The sequence below is a fragment of the Streptopelia decaocto genome, assembly GCF_964273445.1.
Source record: "Streptopelia decaocto genome assembly, chromosome: 2".
In the NCBI taxonomy this organism is placed as follows: domain Eukaryota; kingdom Metazoa; phylum Chordata; class Aves; order Columbiformes; family Columbidae; genus Streptopelia; species Streptopelia decaocto.
The window spans coordinates 79,030,414-79,055,264 of record NC_138655.1 but is presented as its reverse complement, the minus strand read 5'-3'; the positions used below and the strand labels follow the sequence as shown (position 1 = coordinate 79,055,264).

At 41.2% G+C, this 24,851-nt stretch overlaps 1 protein-coding gene across 1 annotated transcript in view; it reads left to right on the top strand.

The window, feature by feature from the left end:
- Positions 1-24,851, top strand: part of MYO10 (myosin X) — a 161,850-nt gene that overhangs the window by 77,713 nt on the left and 59,286 nt on the right. The window contains 14 exon segments of the mRNA XM_082047078.1: positions 5,584-5,771; positions 12,835-12,969; positions 13,950-14,074; positions 14,976-14,989; positions 15,108-15,192; positions 15,864-15,967; positions 18,111-18,240; positions 19,715-19,833; positions 20,542-20,688; positions 20,868-20,968; positions 21,194-21,260; positions 22,633-22,725; positions 23,451-23,519; positions 23,700-23,782. Of these exon segments, the coding sequence (XP_081903204.1) occupies positions 5,584-5,771; positions 12,835-12,969; positions 13,950-14,074; positions 14,976-14,989; positions 15,108-15,192; positions 15,864-15,967; positions 18,111-18,240; positions 19,715-19,833; positions 20,542-20,688; positions 20,868-20,968; positions 21,194-21,260; positions 22,633-22,725; positions 23,451-23,519; positions 23,700-23,782 (1,460 nt within the window).

The window sequence follows — 24,851 nt, the reverse complement described above, 5'->3', positions numbered from 1 at the left end:
ACCGAGAACCAGGGCATTAATTATCATCCTGTTTATGGCATACTCTTGCCTCTTCTGCTGCCGCCCCTAAAGAGCATGCCAAAATATGGCACATCCATCTTTCTCCTTTTTATGCTGATGTGTATCTGGTGGTTGATTTTTGCCTCAGAATAAGCTCAGTCATGGTTATGGTCAATCCCATCACTTGAGAGAACTGGGAGCAACAGAGGCTGTATCTGCAGTGTGTGGCAAACTCTTCTGTTCCTCGGTTTTGCATCTTGAAACCTTGAAATTTGATGTTGAAAGCTTAAACTTTGACAGCTATTGTTTGGTCTTTCAAGTGTTGTCTGCCTCTGCATGTTCTGTGAAGGCACTGGTATTGTAATTTGGTAGCGTTATTGTAGCTGTAATGATTTAAAGGTAGGAGACACGCAAGTTGTGTGGAACAGTAGTAAAAATATTTTCCCATACATTGCTTAAAAGTGACATGTAAGTGTAGCTTTTTAGTTAGCTAGTTGCACTGCAGTTCTATTTGAAGTTTCCTATATATTGAGGGTAAGCCCTGAAAATAGTACATGCTGAATAAATTGTCAGATTGATACTAATACCCCTACATTTCAGGCACAGAATCAGTTCCTTAAGTGACTCCAGGAAAATTGGGCATTGCTCATAAACAACCCAGACACATAGTTTTTGAGTCATCTGTAAACATGGTTTTGTTTCTGTCATGAGAGAGATTTTTCTTGTCCTAAAGCAGAAAATCTTGAAAGTGCTCTTAAGAGAGTGTGCAAAGTGTGGTTTCTCAATGGTCATGTAAATATATGTAACATAACATCTCAGGTTGCTGGATATGCAGCAAACCTGAAAGGATGTACCCCAAAAGCATCTGTGAATGGGAAAAAATGGGAGAGCAAGGTGGTCCTGATATATTTAGTATGTTTGGTTTATGGGATTAATGAAGTGACCTTGCATTAGGGCAGTTTCCTTTTTGTTGCCTTTTCTGTGTAGAGTCCAAAAGCCTCTTCTACATGGGAGAGAAAGATATTTCAAACTATATGTAGTTAATGTGTTGCAAACCTGATTCTTGTAATTTTAAGCTATCTTGACAAAGTGTAATTTAACCAATAAAAGTTTTGACAGGATTTACTTTTTTTCTGGCATCAAACAAAAGTAAACTGATTGTGTCTTCCTTAAAAAAAAAAATAATAATAAAAAGCCTCTCAGACAGGACTGCTCTGACCACTGAAAGTTTTTCTAGAGTATTTCTGTGGGTATCAGAAATCTTTGTGAGCTTTTGAACCTTGTTAAAGAACTAATTGGTTTTGAGTATTTGAAGTAGTCTGGGGTGATTTCAGACATGAGGTTCAAAGCTGATTGCTATCAGAAGACAACAAGTGAAACAAAAAGAGCATTTTGAGAACTGGTGAAAAATCTCTTCCTTTCTAAAGTACGTCTTTCATTTTGACTCTTGCTATGCCATCATCTTACTGAGTGTCTAGCTGAGAAGACAGGATTTGAACTTCTAATTTTGAAAGTCCTCTTAGAGGATCAACGATCAATCTTGTTTCCTCTTTTTATGCTAAAAGCAGAGGCAGGAGTGTTTGTGTTTTGTGACCGAAAGTGTTTGGAGAGATTCACTATCAATGTAAAAATTCAGTAAAAGTTTAACAGTGTGAAAGGAGCCCAACCTTTTAATATGGTAATCAAAGTGCTGCACTGGGACTCCAGCTGAATAACTCAACTTTCATTTATTCTTGAGTTTGAATAAATGCAATAGCAGTGATCTGATAACGAGTTGTTGCTGGTTTAGTTTGTAACAAAGTAATTCACAAGTTTGTGCGTGGTTCTATCTGAAGTGTTGATTTGGTTGCATAACAAAAAGTGAACTCTCCTGTTTGTTGCCAGGTATTTAATAAAAGTCAGGCTCGTGATACGAGCTCTACACAGGATTTCTCTGAGATACCCCTCAAACTATTTCAGCTGGAAATCTTCGCAAATCCTGTCTGCTTGCCAGTGCTCTGGCAGATGTATGAGCATTTTTCCTATTCATAACTGCTTTGGAGTCCTTTCATTAAAACAATTAGCAACTGTGAGAATCCAGTTAGAAACTGCAAAGAACAATGAGAAAATGTAATTTGTTCTCTTTAAAGCAAAGTGGAGGTGACATTCTCACATGAAAATACATTTCCTGAAATTTTGTCCAAACTGTTGCCTGCTGCTGTGAGCATAATAAAGTAATTTAGAGGTCCTACTTCTGACTCTTAACTGCTTTGATTTGCCACATGATGATGCCTGGTGCAGAAAAAGTGTTCAGGAGACCATGCCCATCAACTGAACAGCCCTGCATTTTCTGTCTATCTTTACACCAGCTTAACTTGCTGCCAGGGGGCTTGCACTTGCAAAAACAGAAGGTCAGCCCTCCATGGGGAGGGAAAGCAGAGCCCTGCAAACAGGGGGTGAAGCTCTTTTCTGTGTGGGTACAGGTCATGCTGGCCCTCAAGCCCCTGACTTTGGGGCTCCTGGAGGTGCCAGGGCGGAGGCAGGAGTAGGATCTGCTTTAAAATAAAATACTGCTGCTATAGTAAAAGCATGTGATAGCGCATAGGCAAAGCATAGTATTAAGCTGGAAGTGATGTGGGAAATTATTCTTGCAGCAGATCTTGCTGCTGCTGAGTATCCCCAGGGGAAATTTACCAAAACTTCAGGAAGATTGGTATTTTAATTGTAATTTGTATTTTAATAGGAACTTTTAAAGTAATTGGAATAGTTTTTAGTAGCAGTACTGCTTCAGCTCATCAATACCTTGCTGAACTATCTTGTGTTAAGGTGAAACTTTCACTCAGGCCAGCTAATTCCTAGTTAGTCCATGCAGACATCTAGTTGTGGCTGCTTCTGGATTGGATTATGACACTTGGTAGATGATAAATTTGATCCACTGTGTCCGTGAAGAATATTGCTTTTTTGTGATCTTGCTTTGATATGAGGAACCTGGTTTTTGAGTTTTTTTTGTGTTCTGTCTTGTACCATTTTGATTTGGTGGCCATTTGTGCACATGTTTAGCTTGTTCTGCAAAATGGTAATATATACTCAAAGCGCCAGAAAACTGGAACCACAAAATTGGAGCTGTTTCAGTAGAGGTTGTGGTTCTTCATGTTTTTGCTAAAATAAAGAGAGAGAAGGAATTTTTTTAAAGAGTGACATGTTCTTGCAGTTAGTCCATGAGGTGACTGAGGAATTGTTTTTGCCAGTATCGTTTCTGCTGTTCACCAGGCTCCTGTTATTGCCACAATACACTGCTTTTTGATCCTTGATACCATACGTGATTATGAGGCAATAAAGCCAGCTGACTTTATTTAATAAAAATATTTTCTTATTCACAGTAATGAGTAATTCTGGGAGTGTTGATATAATTTTTAAAAAGTTATGCTTAAGCCATGTGAAAGACTGCCTCATGTTAAGTGAGTCTGTGCAGAAGCAGGTTGCTGTTGCCGCTCACGATATTTACCATTTGAAATAAGAGAGTCAAGAAAATTCACACTGTAGGCACCGATGGTGCAGATTTGCCAGTGCTCTATCGCAGGAAGATCAGGGAGCGTGATGTGATGTTGTTCTGCCAGGCACGTGGTCACAGAGAAGCTGTAGAAGGGATGCTTACAATTACAAAGTTAGATGGTATCATGTGTTGGGGGGGATTTTGTTGTTTGTGTTTTTGCCATGGCATCTGTTGTGATGGCATGCCTCAAGATACTCTTTATATATTTTATTAAGGCTTTAGTCAGACTTTAAAAAGGTAAAGAGGAAGATCTGTAGCAGTGTGTTTTATTGGTTGTGCTTGCACTGTATTCATGTCATAAAAAACAGAAACAAACAAAAACCAAAACAAACAAACCTCTTAAAATTTTCCTGTGCAATTTGTGCTGAAATATGTTTCAAACTGAGGATTTTTTTTTTCTCAGAGACTTCTGTGTTAGTTATTTAAGAACCCAAGAGGGGATGATCCCAGGAAATTAAGCTGTTGTCTCAGTGCTGTAATTGCCCTGCGATACGATCTCGTGTTGAAATGGTATCTTTCCTCTCAATGAGATCTTCTGAGGTATTGCACAGCATGGGAGGTTTTATAAAATACACAGACTGAAAGTTCACAGCTCTGTGAATGGTACTTGAGTTACTGAGAGGAGGAATATTCTCCTCGCAGCTAATGAAGTTGTCATAATTTCAGGGACGCTGCTGTAGCCCCTTTAGCAAGAGCTCAAAGCTGCTACACGTGTTGGGCCTGGTGGAGGACAAGCAGGTGGATAATGGGCAATGTGAACAGCAGGGTAGCGGTGAGAAAGGAGATCTGGTGCACAGCGATAATTACATGTTAATTAAGGAGAAGAGGAGGGAGGCAGGTGGCTGAGGAATGTAAAAGCTGTGGAAAAGGCCAGGGGAGAAGGCAGCTGCTGGAGCAGCCCATGGGGCTCGTTTCTGTGGGTTGCAGGGTGCTCCTCACCTCCCCCAGGCATTCCTGGGCAGGGTGCTGCGGAGCTGGTGAGAGCCCTGGTCCTGCTGTGAGCTTCACAGCTGGATCCTGTTGGCGACGAGAGGCTGGCTGTGGATGGAGCATCTGTCTGTGCACGGTGTTAGAGGGCTGGAGCTCCGCAGCCCGACTCTTTGCGAGCCCGCAGCAGGGTTGTTGGAGCCGCATTCCTGCCTGTAACCACAGCAGGGGTGCTTAACGAAATGAAATTAGTATCGCGGCGGTAACACTGCACACACCATGCTGTATATCAATTAATTTTATATGCCCAGAAGTGTACTGGAAATTCTGGAGGTAATGTGCTTAGTGTTATCTCCTACCTCACTTAATTTGATTTTATTTGAAAATTACATTGAAGTGAGTGGAAGGTGACTGAGAAAATGAACAGCAGTGGGAATAGACTGTTGCAAATGCTCATGTTACCACAGCCTAATGAGTTAAGGCAATGGGAACAGGCTTAAGTGGCTACCTCAGTGGTGTTAACTGATGTGCTCCGTGATTGAAATAGGGTAGAAATGGATGCCCTGTCCGCTGCCGTTGTGCATCAAACTAGTAGTGAATTAAGTTGTAGAAACTCAGTGGCTTTGGGAGCATCTGCCAATTCACATGATTTTCTTAGGGCCTGCTGCCATATAATGGTACTAGTGTCTACCGTAATGTCTGATAGTTCTGTTTTAAAAATGAGGAGCAGAGAAAGACTTGGATACTCCGCATGGAAATTTGGACTTTTGCTCTGATACTTGGGACACAGTCAGGTTTTCAGTAAGTTCAATAAGTCCCTAAGAACATGTGAGAAGCAGCTGTAGACCACTGCTCATAGACATTACTGTGCAGCTGTAAATGGTGTTAAGGCAGGGATTCGTGTAGCTGAGAAACTCCGTGCTGTGGGTGGGGTGAATATGAAAACACAATGGAGGTGGAAACAACTGTTGCCCTTCTGTTGCTTTTGCTGCAAGGAAGAAAGCCACCTTTATCCAAAGGATTGCTGGGTTTTGCACATCTGTATTTGTTGTCATTCGAGAAGAGTGTTAATCTGTTCCACTCCATGTGTAGTAACAACTCTGGGGGGGGCTGTGTGCTTGCAGACCTACATTGGTTCCATAGTTGCCTCTGTGAACCCTTACAAGAGCATCCCGGGACTCTACGACCGTGCAGCCATGGAGCGATACAGCAAGCACCACATGGGAGAGATACCGCCTCATATCTTCGCTGTGGCGAACGAGTGCTATCGCTGCCTTTGGAAGCGCCATGACAACCAGTGTATCCTCATCAGGTAAATTGCAGCTGCTGCTGCTTTGATTTTCCTTGCTGGTGTGCCTTGCGAGGTGATTTGGGAACGTGATTTAGGCTGCATGGAGAGGATAACTCTAAGATAAAGCAGGTTTTTAAACCATCAGAGTTTTGGGAGAGATTTCTGAACTTCGCTCTGTATTGTCCTGTGGACCTCGAACAATAATGTTCATTTTTCTTACGCACCTTACAATTTCATTTAGTGAAAGATCTGTTGTGTTTTTTGCTAGTCACGTGTCTGATTCTACCCTAAGTTCTTTCCCAACCCGTTTAAACATTCCTGTGCAGCACAGTACTTTGTCACCACTAGACCCTGAACCCTGTACATAGAGCAGGCCTGTCAAACTCTTTTTCATCAAGGGCCACATCAGCCTCATGGTTGCCTTCAAAAGGCCAAATGTAATTTTAGGACTGTATAAATGTAACTACTTCTACATTTAGGAGTGATAATGTAACCACTCCTACATTCTCCCCCCAGCATGGAGAAGGCTGAGATCTTATCAATATCTCAAGGGTTGGTGTCAAGAGTATGGGACCAGACTCCTTTCAGTGGTGCCCAGCAACAGGAGGAGGGGCAATGAGCACAGACTGAAGCACAGGAGGTTCCATCTGAATATGAGGAGAAACTTCTTTACTTTGGGAGTGCCAGAGCACTGGAACAGGCTGCCCAGAGAGGTTGTGAAGTCTCCTTCTCTGGAGACATTCAAGACCCACCTGGACACATTCCTGTGCCATCTGCTCTGGGTGAACCTGCTTTAGCCAGTGGGTTGGACTAGATGATCTCCAGAGGTCCCTTCCAACCCCAACCATTCTGTGATTCTCTGAAAACAAGTTTGACACCCCTGACCTACAGGAAAAGAAAAAATAACCTCCTGGTCTTGAGAAATGCGGTCAAGAACAATAGCAAAAGGGAAAACCCTGCTTATTTCAATCAGTGGCTTTCCCTTTGCTCCACTGTGTTGCTGGATTTAAGGATCTCACCGCTTCCAAATGCATGTTGAGAGCAACTGACATTTCAGTAGCTTTTTGCTGCTTTCAGCTCCTCCTTCCTTCTTGCTCCAGAAGAGCCGAAAACACAGCCAGCTCTTTTCCGTTTCCCCTGCCTGCCAGCTTGCCTGTGTTGGGAATGGGGGGAAGCTGAAGCCTGGCCCGCTGGATCGGGAGGAGCAGCTCTGTGGTGATGGCAGCATTGGCACCAGCCGTCGAGCTCCGAGCCAAGGGGGATGCTTGGAGTGGGGAGTGAGAGAATTTGTGTTTCCCTTCTCTCACCTCTCTCACCTTCGGAGTGGTTTGGTGATGAAGCCTGTTTGCTCTCACCTTCCTGCAGCCTCCCAGGACAAGGTAAATGTGGAGAGCTCTTCACATACAAGATGACACAATTTTTTGCACCTCTTGCAATAGGCATTTTTTACTGGCATTTAAGATTACAGGCCAGTTTGCAAGGTTTCCTGGATAAGAGGAGGATTTGGTTCGTGTAGTTCAGCACCCAAGCTGTTGTTAGAAATGTGGATCAGGTGCAACACAGCTGGGCCTGGTTCCAGCTTTCTGCAAGCTCTCAGGTCACAATCCCCACCTGCCCTCCCCTCTGGGCAGGTTCTACCTGGCAGTGGCACAAAGAGGACTGTGTGTGGTTTTTCAGCTTTCTTCAGCTGTTTGTTTTTTTTTTTTTTTTTTTTTTTTTAAATTTTTATTTGATACATAGTGCTGTACATACAAAGCTGAGTCCAGGTGTCAGTTCAAGAAAAAATGAAATGCACAGAGAACTTTGTCATGCAAAAATAGCTAGCCTGGAGTCATGATTTCATGGCGTAATGTCTGCTAACAACTTGTGAAAAGCCCAACATAGCCAAATTTTGAGGACCAAAATAATTTTTAGTGCCTAGAAGGTGGCCTTTGGTATTTCATGTTAATGCCGTTCTGTACTGGCCCAAGCATTTTACCTTACAGTTCCCCACAAGCTGCCAAGAGAGAAGCAGGTTGTGTCCTAAAAAGGACATGAGCAGAAGTCTCTGATATTCCAGAGGAGTCTCCAGCACCCCCTGCTCTGTAAACCATGTGCCCTGGTAGAGTTAAGCCATAATATGGAGAAATTTTGCCTTAGCAGGCCCTTTTAAGATTGCTTACTGTGGTCATGGGTTAAAACATTGCTTTGTATAAGTTCAATGCTTCAGATAGGTGCTGAATTACAACCTTGTAAGGGGGTCTTGTTTCTACAGAGTATGGTGGAACGTGCACTTCAGAACAAAAAATTAGATGTCATATTTACTTTCCTGAAACAATATTATCTGCTGTATCTGTGAAGGACTCAGAGCAAAATTATTTTAAAAATTCTAAAAGTTTTCAGTGGCCCTCATGAGGTTTAGGAAAGTCCCTGTGATCATATACTTAGGTTGGGCCTTCAGAAGTGGAGGTACAACAGTGTGCTCGTCATCATCAGCATCCTGGTCATTCCTGCACCCTTTACTGGCCAAGAATTAGTGTTGCAACAATTCACTGTCGTGCTTTTTTGGTTGCTACTGGCATTTGAAAGAAATGATCAGGTGGACCTCTGCAATGTCTGAATTCTGATCTCTAATATATGAGATGAGAAGAAGGAAAATTTTGTACCATCATGAAAACACAATAAGCAGTTACATTCAGTTAAAATAAGTAAATGGTTTGTGTAGGCCTCACATTATGATCAGTTTTGCCTGCTTGTAATTTTGGGATCTAAAAGCTCAGCAGCAAACTGTTAACAGCCCCACGAAGTGAGGCACTGAACGCTGTCCTCACATCCTCTGGGCTCGAAGTGCCCTCTGCTGGCATCTAGAATTGACTCAGCTTTGTTTTGGAGCTGCTTTCTTAAGGCATGGGGTTCAAAAGTCCGTGAAAAAGCTTCTACTGTTTTGAAATCCTTGAAGTGTTTGTCTGGGTGGGGTAAATGAGAGGGTCAGCACAAGAATCTGAATTAAAAACTGTCATCAGTAGTGACTCAAAATATAATATAAACATGAGACCATTACCACCCAGACCAGAGATGGAAAGGGAGGAGATACAGAAGAGATGATAGGGAATTGAGTAATCCAGAGATACTTATTTATCAGCCTGTTTTACACAGGCTTACTTTAATTCATGGTAATGCTGCATGAAAATGACTTAGCAGCCTAAAAATGTCAACAAAATGGCACATGGAAGAAGGTGTGCACAACCTGTGCATTAGAATTATTTGCACAGTTGTGAAAAGGCATTTTTGCTCTCCCAGCCTAAAAATTGAACTGTTGAACTAGAGTTCTCATGTAGACAAAAACATCTACATCAACGAATGATCAGTTTCGTGTTGATCTGAACCTTGCTGCAGAGTCCAGTTTCATTTAAAGCGGAAAAAAGAAATGCCCACCACAGTTAAATCTGATGCTACAACAGACATGTTAAAAAAATAAAAATAACATAATCTGATATTTCAGCTGGGTGTCTCAGCAGAGTCATGAAGGGAGTCCATATTACTCAAGGAACAGCCAACCACCCTCTACTCATGTGGAAAAGGGACTGAATTCCCCCATAATTAGCTGATGTTCAGAAGCTGGGACCAAGTTCAAACCTCCATTCCTTTATTGTAAGAAAAAGAAAATATCTTTAGGGTTTTTTTGTTGCTGCTTTGTTTGAGGTGGTCTAGTCCATGCACAAGCAAACACATGCTCTTCTTTCAGATACAGTAGCAGTTAATGCACTTTAAAGCACTCAAAAAGAAATGTAGAGCAGTGGAAGGAGCAGGAACAGTCACCCTGAATGACATTAAAGTCAGTGCCACGAGTGGGAAGTCATAGTCTGACACCAGTTTGTTCTCTCTGTTGTCATCTGATAGTCTGACATGTTTATTGTTGTTGTTCAGCTTGGAAATCAATGTGAACCAAAGTACTCTTTGGATGACACCCAGACGTGTGTTTGATGAACTGTATTTGCTGAAGGGAACTATTTTGTCTGTTTTCAGGGTTTCAAAGCCAGTAGAAAGAACTGAGAAGTGATTTAGAGTAGCGTCCTCACTTGCATTATGTCCTTCAGAATGAGGAGTCTCTCTCAGTGAGCCCTATTCTGACCCCGGCAGTCTGGGGTTGAGGCTGCTGTGCCCTTAGTGAGATGCCCTGCATAGAACAAGTCACGGCAAAAGTTTAAAGATCTCCTAAGTGGGGGCCTTGTGGGTTGCTGTCACACTTAATATTTTCACAGTCCTGAATGCAGTGAGGTGGAATGAGCTGGGCACTTAGACTCAAGGGGTGGAAAGGTTGCTGGAAAGGCTGGCTGAGCAGTAAAAAAATTTACCCTTTTACTGACCTTGGCAACTTCTTGTTAGGCGTAGGCTTTCTAAGGAGTCTGAAAGATTGATCCCACTTAATCTACCACTATGTATGTGCCGTAGGGTTGAAAAAACAACTTTAAAGTTAAGCATGCTTGTTCTTGATTTTCATCTCATTAATAATAACTGTCTTTTATAAAGCATTTTGTAAAGGAAAAATGCAGAGCCAATTATGGGTCCTGAGCTGATCAACAGCATGCAGGGGTGAGATGTTACCCATCATGACAGAGGTCTTCAGGAACCCATCCATTCAGTGGTCAATAGTAATTTTGAAGCTAAATAGAATAGAGGAGCTACTCATAAATGAACAGAGAACACTGGGTAAATCTACCCTTTGCTCATATCTCAAGTATTTTGCACAATCCTTATTTTCCTTGCTTGATATCCAGGAGGACTTTGTGGAACTGAAGATGTTTCAGAGGAGAACAAAAAGGAACTATCAGAAGTATAGCATGGCTCGGTAGAAGGGAATGGCTAACGCAGATGAGCAGCTCAAATTGGAGGGCTACTCATGAAGTCTTGCACAGCAGAGAGAGGGAGCTTTGGAATGAGTTGTTGGTTTCTCCTTCCAATACAAGAACTAGGGGGCATCAAACAGGAGGCAGATCCAAAAAAACAAGACATGTTCATATGCTTTTTGTAAGGGAGTGTGGCTAGAAATTCATGGAAGATAAATCCATTGGGGGTTACAAGACACATAGAAACCAGGTTTAGATCAGGAGCCCTCTGAACAGCAGATAACTGGAAGCTGGAAGAGCACAGAAAAGAAGTGTCACATCTTCCCTGGGCATCTCCATTTGGCGACTCTCTGAGACAGGACACTGGGCAGGTAGTTCTTTCTGAGCCTGTCCTGTTCTGAGAAAAAATCGAGAGCATATAATTGTGTGTAATACCAGCTATACCAGAGACAGGCGCAGGGAATATTTTTCCATCAGTTTTGAATATGTCACTTGTAGAATTGCTCTCATTTACAGTGTGGTAACTTTCAGCTTGCATAGAACTACAGATGCTCCAGAGCATGGGGCAGAGAGGGGGATGGTTTCTGTGAAAGAACTGATGTCCTCCTTGGCACCCGTGTTCCTGCTGTTGAGTTATATGCTGCTCAGAGGGTGAGAATTTAGGCATGAAGAGATATGTATCACTTGTTGATTTTTGTAGCACCGGACAAGGATAATGCAAGGGCTTGTGAAGCTCTTTCAAAACTACTAGTAGAAATGTTTTGTACAAGGACCAAGTATTAAATACAGGGAATATTAAATATTTGCTTTGTTGGAAAAGGAGTATGAGCAGGTCAGGGCCTGCAAGGAGAGAGGGAACAAATACCAAAATGTGGGTAGTATATCTTGTATGAAGTTCTGTGAAACATTTTAAGGACTTTCTGGTTCTTCTTGGGAAACACTTAAATCTCAGCTACAAATCTCTGTGTCTCGTTATGTTTTCTAAATGCCTCTTCCCTGATTATTTTTGTAATTGTTGGCATTAGTTTACTGGAAAATGTCATGCTACTTTCTTGGGCTGTACAATTCTTTTTGACTTTTTAGTGGAAAGCATCATTATACTTTGCTGTAACCTAAATTTATGAGGTTCACCAGTCAACAACGGCACAGCAAATTACTGTCAAACTAAGCTCCACATGTCCAGTTTTGCTTCATCAAAGTCAGTGACAAAATTCCCACTTGCTACAGTGAGAAGGGTTGGATAAGACCAAAATGTACCTGCTTTTGTTGGGAGTAAACTGGAATTAGGCATAGCTTAATTAGGAGTTAGGAAGACTAGAATTTAGGCTGCATCTTAGGATAAAATACTATTACTTCAGATGAAAGAGTAAGCAACCTAGACAGACATTAACCCCAAGTTATGTTTCTTAATGGCTCATGGTGTGTTTTTAATTATAAGGCTACATAATTGAAGGCAAATGAATTGAAGGGATACTAGGGAAATGAGCCAAATTTATACCTTCCCTTTTTAGATCACTGGTTTAAAAGAGAAATTGAACATATCGCCTTCTGTTTGTACCAGCAATATTGCTTGCTAACAGTTTGTTTTGAAAATGTTGGTGTAGCATTATCAAATAGATTGGTTCTGCTGTGGGTGAAGGTGAGAGGTTTTGTGTCTCCAGTGGTGATGAGGTGAAAGTTGTGTATTTTGAACTCATGTGAGTCTGTGTTATTTGGATGGGCATACAAAAAGTTTGTTAGAGAATATGTGGCTCACAAAGAACAGAAGTGTTAATTATACTAGTAGCTCTTATGTGTTATGATTTGCACTGGTGTGTCGACGTATCTAACCTCCTCCTTCTCACAGCAGGGCTCCTCCTTTTCTAGATCACTGCAATAAAATCCCAAATTTTCACAGCTTAATTCATATTCTGAACTTCCTCCCTGACCAGTTCTGTGCTTTTGTGCTTTGTTTTTCCATGTCGATGAGAACTGTTGGGTAGTTGTTTGTATTCTGAGAGTTCCTCCTTTCTTCACGGGTGTTGTGTACATCCTTACACAATCAGTACCTTGCAGTGCTGCCTGAACAGTGGCATGAAGTCTAAAGATGACTTGTATTTTGTGTTGGATGTCATATTCAGCAATCTTAAAGGGGTATTCTGCTGTTCAAGTACCATTTCTGATCACCCCAATCTTCCTGAGAGTTTGGAGGGATGGGCAGACATAGGGCTTTTTGCCTGGTGGCTGGAACTGTGCAAACTCCTCTTCTTGTCTTTCAGTGGTGAAAGTGGTGCTGGTAAGACAGAAAGCACTAAGCTGATTCTCAAGTTCTTGTCTGCAATGAGCCAACACTCCTTGGAGCTGTCCTGCAGAGAGACCACCTCCTGTGTGGAGCAAGCTATCCTGGAGAGCAGGTACTAGATCTTTCGATACCCATATATTTTTTTCCAGACATAAGCCTTGTCATTGAAATAGGAGCTTGCAACGTAGTTGGGGATGTGGGTGCATTTACTGAACAGTAAAATTACTGTTGGAAAGGAGGAAGTTTTCCTTTAAACAAAGTTACCTGGCCGCTCTAGGGAGTTGTGAGCACAGTGCAATATCTTAATGAAGTAAAAAGATGCAGACTTCAGAAATGGACGATACTTTAGTAGTGGGTTTCATTTTTGTTTTGGGCTGAATTCAGATAATCAGAGTAAGGGAAATGGGTGATGGGAGGGAAAAATCATTGGTTTCGTTCGTATAGCCTGAGGATAAGGTAGAACAAGATACAGCACAGTGAAGATAAAGTGTGCAGCTGGTAAAAGCATGCTGAGGAAGGGGAGGATAAGGAGAACTGATAAGACAGATGAGTAAAGGCATCAGATAAATTGGACACACTCTAAGCAAATGAAACAAAACCAGTCTTCAAATAAAATAACACATGGTTCTAAAGCGTTTAAAAACAAAGACAATTTTAGATGCTATTACTTTTGTTTATCATGCTTCATCTCTGTTTTACCTGCTGTATGTAATTATTTTCTTTTTAATTGCCTTAGGACAAGAACTATTTTCCTTACCTCTGTCTAGCAATTTTTATGTGCTGAGATTGCTTATTTCTATAATTTGATTACTGCAACGAGAATTGAGTGCATCTTTTCAGCAGCTACAGATTAAGCTGCAGAGTAATTTAGTACGATTAATCTCCCTGTTGCTAGAATGCTTGCATCTTTAGACAGATAACTGAGATGTCTGTTGTTAATAAATTGAGGATAATACTGATGATGTTGGCTGTGGCTGAGGAGGGTGTCAGAAGGGAGCTTTTCAGCGTGCAGTTCCTTTCAGCAGTCCCGTGTGAACCATTTGCATGCTGGTCACACGTTTACGCTCTTGTCGTTCTCCTGTATTTTCACAGCCCAATTATGGAAGCTTTTGGCAACGCGAAGACTGTTTACAACAACAACTCCAGTCGCTTTGGGAAGTTTATTCAGCTGAACATCTGTCAGAAAGGAAACATTCAGGGAGGAAGAATTATAGATTGTATCCTTGTTTGGTGATTTTTACCCCTTGTTTGTGGGCAGCCCCCCCTCCCCTCCCCCCATCTACCTTCTCTGCTGAGGGCTGTCGTTTCATCTCATCCTGAAACATATACAGTTAAATGTAGCTGATGTAGGTGGGGAAGGGAAACAGTAACACCAAATTCTGCATGTGTTTGTGCACATGCACACATGCATTTTTGACAGGGTGGGTTTTATTTACTCTTGGAGCACCAGGATTTTGTATTGCTACTGCTAGTGTGGTTCATGTGCACATTCTTACTTAGTGAGCTAAATTAGCCTCAGTTCTTGGGGACAACTTCAGTTGTCAGCTATTTCCCTCATTTATTATACCCAAAGATAAGCTTCTTACTTTTCTGGAAAAGCATTTGAAAGAGCAGAGCTGCTGAATTTCTGCAGTGCAAGCATGGGTGGATCAAATCCTTGGATTTGTCCTGCATTTGTTAAAACTGGATGATGAGCCAGCTGCACCAGAGCACCAGAGGTGTGGGGATGAGGAATGTACTGAGGGGATCCTACCTAGTGTTTTGAACATAAACAGCTTTTGCAGTGAGCTAAATTTCATCCTTAAAGCTGTTTCCAAGCTTTAGGGAAAACAAAAAGTAAAGGAAATGATATGTCATTTGAAATCCAGAACATGACAAGTCCAGTTTTGATGGGATGGAGAAAAAGGAGGTGTGTGGGAACACATGGTATTAGAACATCTGCAATACTATCATTGTTACTACTTTATTCATCGTGTTATGGCAGTAGGCATGTCGTAAGAAAAGACCATGATGTGCTTTTCCTGTTGTCTCTAGTGAAAAAAGGACAATTAGAAATAGCTTGTGCATTAATTGCTTCTTACTTTATTCCTTAACTGAAGCTTTTCCTCCTGTCTATAGATTTATTGGAAAAAGTAAGTTGATCTTTGCTTTTACTCAGTTAATTTTGTTTGCTTTAATATTTTCTTTGACATTCTGGATAAAATGATTAAAAATGATTGCTTAAATGGAAACTACTTTTTACTTTGACAGAATCGTGTAGTAAGACAAAACCCCGGGGAAAGAAATTATCATATATTCTATGCTCTGCTGGCAGGGATAGAAGAGAGAGAGAAAGGTGAGTGGCAAAGTGCAAGTCACACGACTGTAGTGGCTCTCTGCTAGCGGTCAGCCATGCTGACAGCAGCGGAGAATTTAACTGCAGAAACCCACTAACCCAAGCAGAGAAATGGGTTATTTATTCAGACGGGATTCAGTGAGTGTGAATTTGAGCTCAGCTTGATAAAGCAACCTGATTAGTTGAAGAATGTCACTGAGCTGCTGGTAATTTTTCTCCTAGTTTCTGCTGTGGCCCTGGGAAAATTACTTGGGGACAAACATGCTTCATTCTGTTCAAGCTGAATATTTTTGCTGGTACTAAATAACTCCACAGCAACAAAGAGAAATAATTCTGGTTCCCCTATCCCTCTCTTGTAAAGAATAAATCCACTGAACAAAAGAAATGACATTTGTGTATGTACAAAAATGCCTAAAGCTGCCTCAGCATCTCCCTTTGGGCCTGCTATCTTTGCATGCTAAAAAGTAGAATTAACTCCACTGTGCAGCTAAATAAAGCAAAAAAACCCAGCAAAATAAAACCCCATATCTGATTTTCATATAAAAATTTGTTTTGTGCATCACCGTAACCTGAGCAAATTAATTATGAACTGTTTAACTCTGACATAGTAATTTGTGGCATGCTTTTGGCTTTTTTTTTTTTTCATTTGTCCTCTTTTCTCTCCTCATTAGATGCTTTTTACTTATCTGTACCGGAGAACTACCACTACCTGAATCAATCTGGATGTATAGCGGATAAGACAATCAGTGACAAAGATTCTTTCAAGGAAGTCATTGTGAGTTGTTTCCCTAGTTCTTTATGCATTAAAAATGCTGGTGTTAGAGGTGCCTGCTGCCCATGGATAGAGCAGGTGACAAAGCCTTCTTTTGCTTACCTGCACCCTCATAGAAGAACTAAGCTTACAGGGACTGATATTTTCTCACAACACTTCACTGTCATTTTGACTATGTCTTTACCTTCCTTACCAATAGCTGATTTTCACTCTAGCATTTCAAATTGTGCTGTAATCCTTAAGTTTTGAAATGAAAATAATATCAGCTAGGGAGACACCAAAGCATTTACTTGCCTGTGCCCTTCCCTACATTGTTTTATATTACAAGTATGTCTGCTTCCCTGTTTTTCCATCCTAAAGCTTTGCCCAGATCATGCAGCATATACTGGGTCGAGTCTGCAGTGCAGCCTGTGGGGAATGAAGCACCTGGGCTTCTGGGACCCTTGAAGTTGCAGCTGGGAAATGCAGTTGTATGGAGTAACTCAGACGATGGATTTGAAGGAAATGTAAACACAGATTAAAAGCCAGGCACTGATGGAAGAATGGCTTTGTGTCTTATACTCACACCAATAAGCTACAGCAATTCATCTATAGTGATTGTTAGGATAACTGTTACTTTCTTACTTCATCACTGAGGCGATATATGTTAGATGTTAAAAATCAGTAAAAATAATGAGGTTTATACCCTTCACCAAAATATTTTTGCTTAGCTATGTTAACCTCTTTGCCAAATTGGCAAATTAATATGTAGTGGATGCAGCAATTATTTTTAGTGTAAAACATCCTCATGCGGTATGGTGGGGGTGGGAGGGGTGTTGCAAAAGTTGGTGACTTACCTACATTATAGTCCCATGGCTTAAAGTGCTTAGCACAGCATTTAATTAGTGCCCATCATGCCAGGGTAGGCAGAGCATGAAATCGGCTGGGCAGGTGATGCTTGCGTGCCACCTGCCTTGTGGGCACGCTTGCAGCAGGGGCTGCGTTCCCAGAGCAGGAGGTGGCCAGAAACCCTGCAGTGTGCCCTGGCCTGTCTTCTCCTATTACAGTCATCCTCTTAGGTTATTTTTATTGAGGTTGAAGTCCTGGAAACGTTACTTAAGTGAAACCTTTGTGGGAGAGAGGGAGGAACTGCGTGGTGAGCATGGAGATGAACCTCCCAGTGCTTCTGCCTTTCTCAGTGCTCTGCTGTGAAAAGTCTACACAAAATGCACCTTCAACCTTTATCTCTTCTCTTTCCATAATTGTGGGATGAATCTGAGACATTTCCATTTGTAACTGATGATTTGTAAAAGATAAAATGTGTCATGTGTCATCTGTCAGACACCTGCAGTGGCCATAATGTGACTATAACTGTGATCTGGTCTCAGACAGGCTCATATTAGACCCAAATTTGGGAAATTCTGGTGATTCCAGAGGCATACAATTACTTACGCCTTCTATGTCAGAGAAAAGTGTATGTTCTTCTTGTTTTAATGTTTCTTTAGATAGAGATCTGTGATTCTCTTTGTTACATAGTTGAGCCTTGATCATTGCCATATTGGTAGTTCATAAATTCAACATGTTTTATCTCTTTATCTCTTTATCTCTCTTTCTTGCTCAGTCTTGGCTTGATTTGCCAGACCACACTGCTAAGATGTGTGTTTGGGCTTCATGGCTTGCCCAGGATATGCTGCAGAAGGCCTCCTCTCAATTCTCCATGGCTGAGCCAACAAATGAGCAAATCTTACATGTTGTAGTGTTTCCTCCCCCATGCCTTGTTTTACCTACAAAGCTAATTGACAAAATGTGGTAAAAACCAGAAAAGGTTATGAGTTACTTGTGTAAGTTAGTGAAATTGCATCTGATGCACAACTTAGTAGGGCATTTCAATGTTTACACAGAGAATTTGAAAGCAAATTACAGGATCCTTACAGCAACAGAAAGAGATTCCTTAAAAACAGAGTGATAATGGCATGTTCCAAGTGGTCCTCATGATGTCTTGTGGTGTATTTGATTTGGGATGAAACCAAAGGAATTAACTTCGGAAGGCCCTCTGTCAGTCCTGACTTGCCTTTCTAAGGCCTCACAGCAGAATTGGTGGGTTTGTCGTCGTCCCCATTTTTGAGTCATTGTGCATGTTATTGAAGAAGTTCCCATGTCATTTCAGACCGCAATGGAAGTGATGCAGTTCAGCAAGGAGGAGGTGCGAGAAGTTTTGAGGCTGTTGGCTGGCATTTTGCATCTAGGAAACATTGAGTTCATCACTGCTGGTGGGGCACAGGTGTCCTTTAAAACAGGTGAGAAGGTTGTGCTTCCTTGTTGTATGTAGATGTTTCTTGAGATTGTGAAAGTTACATTTATTGCTAGTATATCTGACTATAGCAAGGACAAACAGTGGAAGGCTCTTACTGCTTTTTAGCGCCTGTAAATGTTGGTTAAAATAATGGGTTTTTTTGGTTTTTTTTTAACAGATAAGGCAAATTAGTTTGCTGCTGGATGCTAGGTCTTAAGTAGGAAAGACCTTAGACATGTATTTATTCCATTAATAGTAGTGAAATTCCATTTTAATCTAATTCCTTCTGTCATGGTTTAACCCCAGCTGGCAACTAAGCACCACACAGCTGCTCACTCACTCCCCTGCAGTGGGATTGGGGTAGAATTGGAAAAGTAAAAGTGAGAAAATTTGTGGCTTGAGATAAAGACAGTTTAATAGGTAAAGCAAAACAAGGAATTCATTCATTGCTCCCCATCCTCAGGAAAGCACGGCTTTATCACACTTAACAGTTACTTGGGAGGACGAAAACCATCACTCTGAATGTCCCTCCCTTCCTTCTTCTTCCTCCAGCTTTACATACTGAGCATGACATTACATGGTGTGCAATATCCCTTTGGTCAGTTGGGGTCAATTGTCCCAGCTGTGTCCCCTCCCAACTTCTTGTGCACCCCCAACCTGCTCGCTGGTGGGGTGCCGTGAGAAGCAGAAAAGGTCTTGACTCTGTGTAAGCACTGCTTAATGGTAACTAAAACATCCCTGGGTTATTAACAGTGTTTCCAGAACAAAACTAAAACACAGCTCCACATTAGCTACTATGAAGAAAATTACCTCTACCCCAGCCAAAACCAGCACACTTCTTTGAAACATTCTCAAGCTGACAAAACATAGTGCTCGCGCCTTGAACTGAGGTCTCCACTGAAGGTATCTTGTGTTAGAGCTTTCAGTACCTCAGTTACAAATCCAAAGTGCATGCTGGTATGTCTAAATATTGGGCTGGTGAGAATTTTAAAAGCTTGTCCAAATACAGCAGTGAAGCGTAGCATTACATTCTGCTTTATATACCACATTACAGCAAAATTGCAATTTAAATTATGCATGTAAGAAAAAAAATTCATTGCTTTTCTTTGTCCTCATCATCCCTAGGGAAGCTGAAAGGCATTCATGTGGACACAGAGTGAATTACTGTTTGTATCTTGGAAAATATGTTAGTGTAAGCAGTAGGTTGATTTAGTCCTCCACATGTAACATTAAGAAGAAAATAAATATTTGTTATTGTGATGAATTTTTACTGCTAAATTCCTTCAGCTGTGCTTATTTATGATACTGTGGCTTTTCATGAGCAGCAAAAACATATCCTAGAATCTCTAGTTGTGTTTTTATCTCTGGTCCACTATCCCCTTCATTTTAGACACATCCTAAATGGTGGTAATAATAATAATTGGTTTCATAGCCTTATACATTCAAGGAAATATTTGCATGTCTCTTTATTTTGCCAGCTCTGGGTAGGTCTGCTGAACTACTGGGGCTGGACTCCACACAGCTAACTGAAGCGTTGACACAGAGGTCAATGATACTCAGGGGAGAAGAAATCCTAACACCTCTTAGTATACAACAGGTAAAGACAGCTCAGTTTCAACATGCTTTTCGGGTCTGTTAAATACATGGCTCAGACTTTGAGTCCAGTGAAATCACTGGCTGCTCAAGATCAGAAGTTTAGATGATGAATCAGAGTTGCTTTCAAAAATACTGCATAGTTTTTTGGGAAGGGTGTATATACATTTCTGTATATCTCATCCTGTCATTCTAGCTAGGGCTTGTAGCTTGGCTCTTGTTATTAAGTCTGATTGCTTACCATTTTTTTCCAAAATCGAATCATGTAGGCTGATATTTTTCATTATGTACATTTGTGTCAGGTAGGCATTTTTGAAAGCAAAATAACTTTATTATTTACAAGAAGGGGATTAGAAAAAGGTATACATAACATTATGCTTGCCTCTAGAAAGGTCTAAATTAAGGTGTTATTTCCTAGCCTCTCTTTTCTTCTTCTGCACCTTAAGTCTAAAATTTCCTATTTTTTGAGTGCTTTAGTTTTAAAATATAATGTTAAAGCTCTGTAGGTGTACATCTGTTGTAACTTACACTGTTAAAGTTTAAATCAGGACTCTCTGTAACTGCTAATACAATTGCTGTAAAGGTACATAGTAACACAGACCTGCTTGCATTATACCTTGCTTTATGCTATGCAAGGGACACTGACTGGCAAAGTGGTAAATTCTCAGTTACAGGGGTGACTGATGTGTTGTGTGTTCTTTCGTTAATGCAGGCAATAGACAGCAGAGATTCTATGGCTATGGCACTTTATTCTCAGTGTTTTGCTTGGGTCATCAAGAAAATCAACAGCAGAATCAGAAGCAAGGAAGACTTCAAGTCCATTGGAATTTTGGACATATTTGGATTTGAAAACTTTGAGGTAAGTTTCAAATCTTTGTGCAGATGGATTGTGTGATATTTATGCTTCATCATTCTACATATCTTTGTCATCTTCTCTGGAACTTGATAATTAAACATGTTGCAACTTAAAGCAGTTCCTTGTTTGCAAAGTAGAATATTTGGAGTCTGTGCATTTTTCAAAAATTCTTGTCTCTTCAGGTAAACCGTTTTGAGCAGTTCAATATTAACTATGCAAATGAAAAGCTTCAGGAGTATTTCAACAAGCACATATTTTCCTTGGAGCAACTAGAATACAGCAGGTAAGAGGTACAGGTGAAATGTGAAAGAATTTTTAAAATGTCAGTGTTCACTTGAAATCTGGGTTATCAGCTACCTTTGCTTTCTTCGAAAATCTAGTCTGGGGCTGTGCATTTTTTAAAAGCAAGCTGATATTGCTGTATTTTCCAACAAAAATCCTCCTGTTTCTCTATTTGAAATATTTTCTTTGTACTTGTGAATGAAAAGGCCCTCCTTCTGTTTTTTAGGGAAGGACTAGTTTGGGAGGATATTGACTGGACAGACAATGGAGAGTGCTTGGATCTTATTGAAAAGGTAATAAAGAATTTGATACCAGTACCTATTTCTAGTTTTTATTCTTAAAACACTCGCCAACACAAAGAACACATGAAGAGAATGGTGACTCTTTCATGTTTAAGTAGTGATCTTTCAGTCACATCTCTTTCATGTACGGACATGTTCTACATTATATTGTAAGCTCAATATACACATCTTTCATTGTTTTAACTTTTAACAGTATACAAAAGCAATATTTGGAGATGATTAATAAGAATAGAAAGAGGAAGCAGAAAAAATGACAGTCTCTTGCTCCTGTGATGTCTTTTTGTGGGATGCGAGTAATCCTCATTTGTTGCCTGCTGATTTTGCTTCATCTATAATTTTGTTTGTTCTCTTATTTGTACTAAGATGCCAAAGAGCATGAAGTTTCTGCAGAGTTTTTGGTAGGATCGTTGGTGGTGACAGGCAGATGAGGTCTAATTTCACCACCTAGAACTGATAACTCTGGCTGGATGACAAAACTGAAGAGATATATTTTTTTCATCCGTGTTCACTTCTGCCAGCTTGTACAGTGGCGTGAGTTTATCTCTGCAGCAGGGAGCGTGGCCGCCGGAGTTCAGGCGATGGCAGAAGCTCAGGGCAGCGGGCAGGGGATCCAGCTGCCGGGACGTGACAGCTGTCAGGGCGCTGGGGTTTGTCAGGAGCTGCTCTGTGCCAGTGGGAAGCGGCTTATGAAAATGTGCACCTGGAGAACTGTGTTTTTCTGAGAGGCTGTATCAACCTGAAGCATGCTGGACACATTCATTGACTGCAGGGTAGCTTGCTTTGTTTGCAGCCTCCTCTAGTATGAGAAGCAGGGAACATCAAAGGAGATTACACAGAGGCATATGCAAAGCTAAGGGAGGTTTTGTTTCGTGCAGTGTGGAGTTAAACTGTGTGTCTTTTGATATGCCTCTGGGTGCTAAAAGTTTGCATTGATTCAACAAGTAAGTAGACAATTTCATGGAAGAAAAATTTTTGAAAGGCTGTTTACACAAACTCCTCAGATTTAAGGGAGATCTCGCTGGAGATCTTGGAGGCTGGAGTTACATATTCTGGAGCAATCTCATTGTATGCAGCTAAAAACTCCATCAGGAGAACTGTTGCTTCTTCCAGTAGCTTTTTTTTCTTTATTTTGCCCGTATATCATATTTTGCCCATGTATCATATGCTGTACGTTTCAAAAGGAGTGTTGCCAGAAAAACAGGATTCCAGTCCTCTGTGAGAGTGGGCTTTTAGTCATTTACGGCTGGGTTTGTGCCTCTCTGCACGTGATAATTTCAAGAACTTTGTAGGTTTTTCAAACTGGGGACAAGGTCTGTGTCCATCTGTGCACTGATTCATCTTCTGCCTGTTCTTGCTGTTGTAGAAACTGGGCCTCTTGGCACTCATCAATGAAGAGAGCCATTTTCCTCAAGCTACTGACTCCACCTTGCTGGAGAAGTTGAATACCCAGCATGCTGTACGTGATGTTTTGCTCATGTATTCTATGCAAATACGGAGGGTCTTCTGTAGAAATTTATGGCTCAAATATGTGGGTGCATAAGTGTAGAGGATGTTTTGGATGTGATCCTACTTCTGTGGCAATCCATGTCATTTGGCTACCTGGAAGAACGCACCCTTGTTACTGTCCAGTTAAAGATTTTCATACTGGTGAATAAGCCAAGTTCTGCTCTTAATGCTCTGACAACCTGCAGTAACACAAATTAGGTAGATCTTCAGTTTCCTTTAATTTAATGAAGTATTCATCTCGATGTAATTTACCAAAAGGTTGCTGTTTCCTCCATCTGGATTAGTGTTACCTTTATTTGTGATCCTAGAATTATTTTTGAGAATTTCTGGGATACAAGCGTATGTCTACCAATCTTCGTAACTGCCAGTTTAAGACAGAGCCTTCTTTTTCAAAGTATCTTTAATAGATGGTTCTGCCAGATGGGTTCAGGATTAGTATAATGCCTTTTTAGATACTATAAATCTGTTATTACTGCATTTGAAGCAGCCCAGACTAACAAATCCTATTATTGTTATAAGTTGGTTGTTTGCTTTCGGAGCACTAATCTTTCATGGAATTCACTGGAAGACAAGGGTTTGTTTAGATCTGGGTTGAGAGGATAATGTGATCCTTTATATCATTCCACGCCCTGACCCCCCCAAAATATTTTTCTCTTTTCTTTCCCCTCCACTTAGAACAATCCGTTTTATGTAAAACCAAGAGTTGCCGTTCACAACTTTGGAGTGAAGCACTATGCTGGGGAGGTAATTTTCTTTATTTTCTGAAATTACTCCAAGCAGAGTTTTCATTAGCTTAATTTTACCCTGGGGCTGCTGAAAATTAACTAAAGTGCTCTGGTCCCTCAGTGCTTTTTACAGCACCGCTGTTGTGAGAGGTGCCTGATTACTTGGCTTGTTGTTTGAACCAGCTCTGTTTCCTTCTAGGTCCAGTATGATGTCAGGGGGATCTTGGAGAAGAACAGAGATACTTTCAGAGACGATCTCCTGAACTTGTTACGTGAAAGCAGGTATGTTTCTGCAATTTTCATTTAGGGGTGTCATATCTGCCAGAGTTTGAATACATTAAATGTTGCATAGCATCAGACCTTGACAGAGTTGAAAGGAGCGTAGAAGAATTATCAGAGGTACCTGTAAGCACATCTGACTGAAATCGGTTCTCACTAAGTTGCGTTTTCCCACATGGTGCAGTAATTCATCCCTGTTCAGTCCAGAGGGTTGCTAGAGAGCTCACTTGCTACTCATAGACAGTGTGCATGCATGGGGGTTTTTTGCTTTACAGATAGCCTGATTTGCTTGTATTCCTGGCTTTCCCTGATTTGGGTGAAAGCTTAGTGTCGGAGACCTACTACAGTGCAAATTCCCATATAGTAATAGCTTAAAAGGGAGAGTTTCTTTCAAGATTTATGTGACAGAAAGTCTGAGCTTGGATGTCTTTGGTACCTGCATGCCTCCTGTCATTCTACTGTGGTGGGTGCTCTGTGAGCTGGAGCGGTACCACATCCCTTTCTGTAGGTGTACAGTTGAGACTTCAGGACACACAGCGAGGTGACAGAGGAGGACAGAGCTAAGCCTGGGTGTCACCCATCCTGCCTCGCTGTGGGAGTTGCTTGCTTGTTAATCTCTTAAGCCCTTCTGTGCGGGGGAAACTTGAATAAGTGTTTCCCTCTGTGTGTTGTTTGTTCTGGTTTCATGATGTATCTGACATAACATCTGTCAATTCAAGTATGTAGGTAAAAGTAATAAATGAGCTAGAGCTGCTGGGCCTGGTTTTGCTCTTGCACCAACATCTGTCTGGAGCAACTCCAATGAAGTTAAAAGATCTGCATTTCTGTAGAGCGGTAAGAGGAGGATAGCAGACTGATAGTGCAGCATACTCTGCTGGTATCTGAAAATAAGGCTCTTGTGGGTGGTTATTTTGTATTATGGCCCCAAACAAACGGGAAGTCTGGTTTTTTAGTCGTTGTCCAGGTACAGTTCCCATTACAATCAGCTGGAGTTTTGGTTGAGTGAATGAAGGAACTTCACACTTCTTTTCCCTGCTGATGTGGTGGCAGGGGAGAGGACAGAACTTGTTTG